The sequence below is a fragment of the Hylobates moloch genome, unplaced genomic scaffold (genome assembly GCF_009828535.3).
Source record: "Hylobates moloch isolate HMO894 unplaced genomic scaffold, HMol_V3 SCAFFOLD_11, whole genome shotgun sequence".
NCBI classification, from domain to species: domain Eukaryota; kingdom Metazoa; phylum Chordata; class Mammalia; order Primates; family Hylobatidae; genus Hylobates; species Hylobates moloch.
This window is the reverse complement of record NW_026652286.1, coordinates 60,797,825-60,807,647: the sequence shown is the minus strand read 5'-3', so window position 1 is coordinate 60,807,647 and position 9,823 is coordinate 60,797,825. Positions and strand designations below refer to the sequence as shown.

The window sequence follows — 9,823 nt, the reverse complement described above, 5'->3', positions numbered from 1 at the left end:
CCTCCCCCCACCCCACAACAGTCCCCGGAGTGTGATGTTCCCCTTCCTGTGTCCATGAGTTCTCATTGTTCAATTCCCACCTATGAGTGAGAACACGTGGTGTTTGTTTTTTTGTCCTTGCGATAGTTTACTGAGAATGATGTTTTCCAGTTTCATCCATGTCCCTACAAAGGACACGAACTCATCATTTTTTATGGCTGCATAGTATTCCATGGTGTATATGTGCCACATTTTCTTAATCCAGTCTATCGTTGTTGGACATTTGGGTTGGTTCCAACTCTGTCTGTACCTGTAATTATATTCACCAAATATTTAAATAGACCATGTTTTTATTCATTCACTTACTCATTATCCCATTTACCAGTAATATGCTGTTCAAAGTTACTAATAGCTTTAATAGTCTCAACTGTTGAGTTTAAAAACTCAACATTTTGTTTCCAGTTGAGTTTATTTTAGAAATATGGAATTGTCATTAATACAGAGAACGACAATTCCATATTTCTAAAATAAACTCAACTGGAAAAAAATATTGAGTTTTTAAACTCAACAGTTGAGACTATTAAAGCTATTAGTAACTTTGAACAGCATATTACTGGTAAATGGGATAATGAGTAAGTGAATGAATAAAAACATGGTCTATTTAAATATTTGGTGAATGTAATTACAGGTACAGACAGGCAAGAAGGGTCCTATCTGAAAGCAATGATGAGTTTCCCATTCTGTATTAATGCCATTTTCAGCTTGCATTGAATATAAAAACTGCTTGAAAGTTCCAAAAGGTCTAAGACATTGCTCACATTTTTAAAATGAGTTTTGTTATTATTGTTTGTTTAGAATTTTCATTATTTTCTTTTTTATATGTCAGTGAAAGCTTTTACCAAAAGCAGTTAGGTTTTGTTTTTGTTTTTTGTTTTTTGTCTTGTTTCTATGGTTTTTCTAAACTTTTAGATTCAGGGATATATGTGCAGGTTTGTTTTATAGGTAAGTTGTGTGTTGCAGGGGTATAATGTGCAGATTATTTCATCACCCAGGTAATAAGTATAGTACCTGGTAGGTAGTTTTTTGATCCTCACTCTCCTCCCACCCTCCACCCTCGAGGAGGCCCCAGTGTCTATTTTTCCCTTTGTGTCCATGCATACTCAATGTTAAGCTCCCATTTATAAATGAAAACATGAAGTACTTGGTTTTCTGTTTCTCCATTACTTTGGTTAGGATAATGCCCTCCTGTGCTATCCATGTGTAAAGGACCTCATCTCATTCTTTTTATGACTGCATAGTATTCTATGATGTATATGTACCACATTTTCTTTATCCAGTTTACCATTGATGGGCATTTAGGTTGATTCCATGACTTTGTTATAGGAATAGTGAATAGTGCTGCAGTGAACATATACATGGATATGTCTTTATGGTAGAGAGATTTATATTCCTTTAGGTATATGCCCAGTAACGGGATTTCTGGGTCAAATGGTAGTTCTGCTGTAAGTTCTTTGAGAAATTGCCAAGCTGATTTCCACAGTGGCTGAACTAATTTCCATTCCCATCAGCAGTGTGTAAGCATTCCTTTTTCTTCACAGAGGTTAGAGTTTGATAGATAGAATAGGATGCTTAGGATCTATCCCATATTTCATAAACAGAGGTCACCTGGCAGAGTGTGTGGTCATGAGAGAAAGAGAAAGAGAGAGAAGAGCTTATAAGCATGAAGACTGTAGGTTTCTTAACTCATCTGTGAAATATTTAATGATTAATTCACAATTAGCCTAACAGAAAATATTCAAAAATATGTTAAGGATCCCTTTGTAAGGAACTGTATGACCACCAATAATTTATTATTCTATCAATATTTTTTAATTTGAGCTGTAGAGTAGTATTTTGGTTGAACAATCCAATTCACAAATAAGCACAAAATACTTTGCACTGAAACATTGAGCATCATTTGGCCATTGGTACTTCTAAGGTATTTTCTTAGTAAAATTAAGTCTACTCAATCTAGCTTGGTCTGATGATTTACCTCCTTTAACAAAGTCCCTAAGTTCTTTTCCTCTCTTCTTTATGCCTACACCTAAAGTCACTTGTGTATGTATTTCTTCTTTCCTTCCTTCTCCTACTGTTAGGTAAATTCTATCAGGCAAGGCCTGCAGATTACTTATCTTTACATCTGTAGTGCAAACTCCATTACCTAGGATTTAATAAATGCTCAACTAATGTCCGTTAAATAGGTAATCCATTAAATTCATTTTGCTTAATGTAATAAGCCATTTTTCTTCAAATACTAGATACTTTAAACATTTTAGAAGGGAAAAAAGTTAAGAGGAAGGCCTCTGCGCCGGGATCAATAATGATGTTGACTTTGTTGCATTTTGTTTTATTTTATACTACTTTCGAAACAGCAGGAAAATAAAAAGAGTGTGACTGTACTGAGATAAACAAGTCTTATTACAGTAACTCCTTTTATCATAGCCTATTGGATACCAGGAAGGTGGATGAAGTGGTATTATACCAGGCTCTAGTTTAATTAGCGAAAAGGTAATAAAACCTTTAAGAGCTTTGGGCCCCTGCAAGCTCTACTGGTGGTTATTCTCTACTGATGAGGCTTGTGACTTTCACGAAGTCAGTTAAGTAAATCTAGCTTCCTCATCTGGCAAATGGAAATAACAGTTCTTTTTTAACAACCTTACATAATCGAACCAATGAGTAAAAGAGGTTATTTCTGTGAAATCATGTTAGCTCAAAAAACTGTCATTGAAATACAAGAACTCATCTTGATGCACCACGTAGAAGAGTAATATTGGGAATCTCATCACTTGTTTCAGATGAAATATCTGGTATCTTCAAAGGGCAGTGAACTGCCAATTATAATACAAAAATAATGGCGGCATCCCAATACTGACAGTCAAACTTTAGCTTAATGGTTATAGAAACTTTTAATATCCAAAGAACATGTCTTCTCTCCTCTGTTATTACCAATGTCTAACAACACCCAGAATGGTATCACTCAATGAGGCCTTGCTCAAGATAATAATTAGCTTAAAAACTTGATAATGGAAGGCAACACATTATAATGGCTAAAGTGTGATTTCTAAACTTTGATTCCCTGTATTCAAAATCCAGCCCAACCACTTACTTAATTAACTAATCTTTAGTTAATTTACTTAACCTCTATAATCTTAGGTTTCTTCATCAGTAAAATGGAAATGATAACAAAGCCTCTGGCCCAGGGCTGTTGCCAGGATACAATTTAGGTAAAGTTCTAGCATAGTGTCTGACACATGGTAAGCACTGAATAGATTCCAATGTATTGATTGATATTCATCTTTTTCTAAGATGCTAGAAATTGCACACCGTTTACCATTGACTATTAAATGTGACACATTCACAGTTTAATAGGCAATGTGAAAGAATGGGTTAAATGTGGTTTAACCAAAAAGTAACAACATCATCCCTGATGTTGTTCATATGCCATTACATTCATCTAATAAGTATCACAGGTTGGTCATTGCATTGAGAAGCAGGAACCCCCGTTTTGGCACAGGGTGACCATTTCCACAGTCACGGCCCTTCCTCAGCCTGGGAGTTAAGCACACAATCACGTCTTTCTGTTTGCTCCTGTCCTTGTTCATGCTCACCAGGTACAAAGACAGGAGACTGGCCCAGCACAAGTCGGAAATAGAGTGTTTCACCCCCAAAGGGAGTATGGGGAATGGTGGGAGAGCAACAATGAGCAGGTAAGCAAACTATGAGTGGCCTGAGGTGGTGTGAAATAAATGTATGCAAGCTAGAGGAACAGGTGGCTCCCTGGTCTGGGTCCTCACTCAACTGTGCAACTCATACAGTGTGTCCAACCTGGGCTACTACTGGTTTCCTGTGTGTGTTTGATTTGCAAAACCTATGATGTCCTCATGTGTAGTAATGGGAGCCTCCTGTCCCAGATGCTGCTGTTTCCCAGGGTTGTGCGCTTTGCATGTCTGAAGCCTTAGCTCACAGTCAGTCCTCCTCTGGGTTTTAACTTATTGGTCAAATGGTTCTGGAGTTTGCAAAGTGGAAGAGATTGGAGGAAATTCATATTTCAGGGCTACCCAATCACTTAATAAAACAAATGCAAAAGCTTAGAACTGGTTTTAAGGAAAGGACTACAATTGAGGGAAGACTCCAGCCCCTGATCCTGGACAAGCCTGGAAATTAATATACCTTACTTTGAATGTAACATCATCTCACAGCCAAGGGCAAATGCCTTGCCAAACTAGTGGACTGTAGAGACAAGTGGCTTTTCTCGAACTGAAATCAGGAAAGCTAATCCTCCTCTAGCTACCATAGCTTTGCATCTCCTTTACTTCCTTGTGTTTGGTGATGAACATTCTCTGTTGCTGTGCTGTGCATGTTCCTTTATACTAGGCACTCGCGATTGAGTTGTACCTAGTAAACCGGAGTATTTGGAACTATAAGCATTAACTAAGCTGTGTTGCATGAAATAAACGTGCTTTATTGCATGGGATTTGGTTTTAAGAAAAGGGCCCTGGGGCCGGGCGCGTTGGCTCATGCCTGTAATCCCAACACTTTGGGAGGCCGAGGCGAGTGGATCAGCTGAGGTCAGGAGTTCAAGAACAGCCTGGCCAACGTGGTGAAACCCCGTCTCTACTAAAAACACGAAAATTAGCCAAACATGGTGACACACGCTTGTAATTCTAGCTACTCAGGAGACTGAGGCTGGAGGACTGCTTGAACCCAGGAGGCGGAGGTTGCAGTGAGTCAATATCATGCCATTGCACTCCAACCTAGTCAACGAGAGTGAAAACTCTGTCTCAAAAATAAAAAAGAAAGAGAGAAAAAAGAAAAGGGCCCTGGAGACAAAGACAGTCAAGATTGACATTAAACAGTTCTAGAATGTTGAAGTAGTCTTGAGTTGAGGAGTCACTTGCCATGACTTAACTCTTCACTTCTAATTTGTTGTGACATTTCTCAATCCATCTGTGGTGTAGAGGTATGGAAGGAAAACTTTTGCAAATCATCGTGGATTAGAGAAAAGGAAAAATTCAATAAGAATAGTGTGTGCATATGTGTGTCCATGTGCTGAGAGCAGAGCTTGAGACCTAATTGCATAACAAGAAGAAAATCCTGTTGAAATTTCACCACAAACATTGTGTTTGCTTCCTCGGTGGTGGGCTCCTTCCTATTTTCAAAATAATGACTAAATTTTTCCAAGGCCCACCATATTGCACAACTGCTGGAGGACTATTCACTTTGCAGTCTATGAAAATGGTGCCCAGAACTGTTCAGCATACAGTTTGAGCAATCATTCGTAATAGCCCTGGCCAAGGGCTTGGCCAACTTTGTCTACGGCTCTCCGAGACAAGGCAATGATAGTGTGTGTACATGTGTAGGCATATATGTGTGCACTTTGGTGTATCTGACGGCCTTATGCCTACAATCCCTTTATACAGCTATCTTTGGATCTCAGTGCATCTGCAAAATGAGTCTCAGAGGATCATTTTGTGGGAGTGACTCAACAGAATGCTATTGGGGCTCCTATTTTCCTTCCACTTAGATATAACAAAGTAGCATAATTCATGTCCTTGAAAATTAGGCAAACAGCACCAGAGTAAGCTGGACAAGGTGAAAGTGACTTCACCAAATGAGTGCTCAAGGGCTCTTCCCAGAGTGACTTCTAATTTGAGGTCTAAAACTGGAGTTCCCAAACCTGGCAAACTTAGCTGACTATCAAACAGACTGAGGCAAAATATTGGGCAATACAACTTAGGAATGTGTCATGTAACAAGTTTCCTAGGTCATCTCAATGAAGCCAGTGCATGAACTGATATTTTAGAGTAATCCATTCATGTAGGAGATGACATGGAGCTGTTTGTGGCAAGCATTTGGTCTCAATTATGCCATGCGATGCTCTTAGCAGTGTTTAGTCAATACTTAGAGCTTTAGATCTGATCATCCCAGAAATTAGATTTGCTCAAGCCTGTCTTGATTGAGAATGAGGAGAAAGGGACAGAGAGGGTAGTACACGGAGAGTAGGAGATCCCAGATAAACATACCAGGCTTCCTTGGGTCAGGTCCAGATCTACAAATGTAATCACTTGACGTATCTCCAGCAAGAATGGTCTGAGTTTCTCTACAACAGCAAGATATCATTTAATTTTTGTTTCCTCACTTGTTTGGATATAGCCGAGATAATAGAAAGGCTTGATACATTGGTATATCCTGGTGGAGGAGAGGGGAATAATGCATGCTACAATAAATACAATTGTGTTAGATCATCCACCTCAGCCACACAGATAAGCAGAGTTAATTGGGAACAAATGATCTTCCCTTCCTAGTATCTCTTCCTTCTCATTTCTTTAGCACTATATAAAAACTCACACACACACACACACACACACACACACACACACACACACACACACACACACACACACACACACACACACACACACACACACACACACACACAGAGAGAGAGAGAGAGAGAGGAGAGACCTGCCATGCTTAAGCTTTCCCTTAGGGAGTAGAAAAGGCCTAGAGATGTATGAAAAGAGAGGCCAAAATTCACAAGGTCTTGGTATATTTTTTTCCAACTTCACATTTGTTCACATAAACACAGACACACATGCCAGCACACACATAACATTTATCCAGGAGAAATAAGTTTAAAATGAACATTAATAGAAAGATATCAGAGAGGAGATAACTGTGATGGAAGCAGTTTCTAAGTAAGGGGTTGGAGTAGTTAATCCAAATTTGCTTACTCAGGAATTGAATAGAAGGGCTGGAGAAAGGTTACCTCTATGTACATGAGACTTTTATAGGTACTTTTAGTGTCAGCTAATAAGGCCTTTCTTTGTAATTCATCCCTACTCCACCCCCCATTGCTTCCAGGAGTCAAAGCCAAGCGTCACATTTACTCTGCAAATATCTGGGACTATTCTGTGGCCATTATTGAATAACTAGTTCCAGGGAGGGGTTAAGGGGAGCTCAAACAACCACAGAAAACCAAGAGTGTCACTCTGCATCTCATTTGCCTGTTTTCTATAATGAAGCTGTAGAATGGACAGTACTCTATGAATTCGTGCCTAGGATGATTATCCCAGAGCCCAGTTGCCTGGTGGGGAAAGAAAGCATTTCACAGTGTTTACAGTTGAAGCAGAGCAGAGCATTATTTTCTGATCTGTAACATTAGCAGGGCCTTAGACAGATGCTTCCTTACTTCTGCCCTCCTCCCTCAACCCTCATGCTGGGAAAGGAATGAGAATATAATATGTACCCATAGCATACTAGCTTCCTGAAATATGTTGCTGTTTTCCCTTTATGTGAAGAGGCTTTTTTTTAACCTTATGTCTGAATATAGTATAACTTGTCATCTTTTCATATTTTCACAGTGGACAGTCTAAGTGTGATTCAGAGCAGAATCCTCCTGATTTGCAGGAGAAGTGAAAGAGAGTCCTAAACAGGGAGGTGGCTCTAAGAACTGAAATTCTCTAAACCCTGTTACCATGTGAGTTCCTGGCAAGATGGTCCAGCCTCAGGAATGACTGAATGACTGAAACCTCAACACTGAATGTTATTATCTTCTGTGTCAGCAGGGGCATGGCATTGGAGTACTTGGAATCTGCTTGCTTGCTTTTTTTTTTTTTTTTAGACAGAGTCTGCACTGTCACCCAGGCTGGAGTGCAATGGTGCGATCTTGGCTCACTGAAACTTCTGCCTCCCAGGTTCAAGCGATTCTCCTGCCTCAGCCTCCTGAGTAGCTGGAATTACAGATGCCCGCCATCACGCCTGGCTAATTTTTTGTATTTTTAGTAGAGACGGGGTATTACTATGTTCGCCAGGCTGGTCTCGAACTCCTGACCTTGTGATCCACCCACCTAGGCCTCCCAAAATGCTGGGATTACAGGCGTGAGCCACCACTCCTGGCTGGAATCTGCTTTCTGATGTGCTCATGTTGTAGGCCATGTAGGAGAAACAAAGACATTCTGAGCCTCCTAGTCTATCTTTGAGGAAGGGCTCCCTCAGTCAAATGAAATAGATCTCTAGTCCCCCTCCAGTGCCAGAAGGAAGGAGGGTGGTATGGGGTTATTTTTGAACAAAAAGAGAATTATTATTATTACTCTTTTGTGATATAAGCTATGCGAACTATTAACTTTCAATTAGTTGAGTAACTGATTTTCACCTGTGATATGCAGCATCTAATTTTAGTAGGTATAAATGTTTAATAAAACCTTGGAGAATTTGGTAAGAGTCATGTCATAATAGTCCTTGTTAAATGAATAGGACCTCAGATAGCCCCAAATATAATGTCTTGTGTAAGGATTGCCTTTCATTCATTCAATTATTTCTTCCTTCAGGTAAAGCTCATTTATTAAGCACCTATTATGAACCAAGCACTCAAAAGACTCTAGAGATAAATGGATGACCAAGATATAATTAATGCCCTTGAAAATCTGCAGTCTATTGAGAAACAGTCAGAAAAACAGATAACTGCAATGCAATATAAAACCCCTGTAACACAGGAGAGTTTATGCCTCAGATTAAGTCCCCATTTCTTATCACATGCTATAGTTTATACCAGTACAAACAGAATTAAAAGTAACAGAATAACACATAATAACAGATCTAAATTGAGTATTCAGAAAGTGTAAGGCATATAGTTATATAATTTAAACTCCATAGATAAAAGAAAGATTCTGCCCTTCCAGTACAGACAATAGAAGCCAGCTGGTTTTTGAGAACAGATTAGAATTTCTACAATAATCTTCACTTTATCTCCAAAGTCAATTCCATATTAATATTCTAACATACTCTAAAAAATAATAAGAAGAAGAAGAATTAGTAACATTGCTATGATTACCATGTATCACACACTATACTAGTCCCTTCATGAAGGTTCTGCATTAAGTTCTCCCAAGAACATATAAAGAAGGTATAATTTTTTTCTTTCCATGCTACACACAGGAAAAATGAGGATCAGGGAAATAAAATAACATACACAGTAGAGCAATCTCATGAAAAATCTAAAATCGAAGGAACTTCAATATCTGGTTCTGGCACTAGCCAGTGTGTGACCTCGGAGTGCCATTTCAACTCTTTAATATCCATTTTCTATAAACGTCAGATTATATTATAGCACTTATCTTACTATGATGTTGTGAAAATTAAATGGAATTATATAAGTACAGCACTTAGCATATTGCCTGACACACAATAGGCATTCAATAAATTTTGGCATGTGCTCTTACTATCCAAGGCCACCCAGTTTAGAAAGGTTGTTTTTTATGTATTTACTATTTTGTCTTGTCTTTCTCTACCCTGCCACCATGGTTGTTTGCTCAAAAATCAATTCTGGAAAAGTAAGTAAAACAAAATCTAATGATAACAAAAGAATAAATTCAATGATATAATTTCCCTGTTTTAAAATTCATGTTCTCCCATGTTTACCTATAAAAGCAGCCAACATTTATTGAGTACTTAGATACCTGAGACACTGTGTCAAATGCTTTATCTGCATGATTGCTCATTTAATCTTTTTAAATCTAATATGGTGAAGCCCATATTAGAGCCCAACTCAGTCTGATTCTGCAATTCACACACTATAATCACTATGTTATCAGCCACCCAGGAAAAAAAAAATACAAACTCATGCACTCAGAATACAAGGTTCTTCATAAACTAACCCTAACCTAACTATTTGACCATTATTCCTTCTGCTTCTGTACATATGTTCTCCTTTTCAGACATCCCAGATATACAAGTCTCCAAACATGCTGACTATTTTCTACAACAGCACATCTTAAGACTTAAGACATGCTATGTTTCTATCTGG

At 38.6% G+C, this 9,823-nt stretch overlaps 1 protein-coding gene across 4 annotated transcripts in view; it reads left to right on the top strand.

Annotated features, from left to right (window-relative positions):
- GRM5 (glutamate metabotropic receptor 5) overlaps positions 1-9,823 on the top strand; it is a 578,520-nt gene that overhangs the window by 552,235 nt on the left and 16,462 nt on the right. For 2 of the 4 annotated variants that reach the window (XM_032167124.2, XM_032167125.2), the window contains exon 9: positions 3,630-3,725. The exons of the other annotated variants lie outside the window; for them this stretch is intronic. In XM_032167124.2, coding sequence (XP_032023015.1) covers positions 3,630-3,725 — 96 coding nt within the window. The remainder of the gene's footprint in view (positions 1-3,629; positions 3,726-9,823) is intronic. 4 annotated transcript variants of the gene reach the window in all.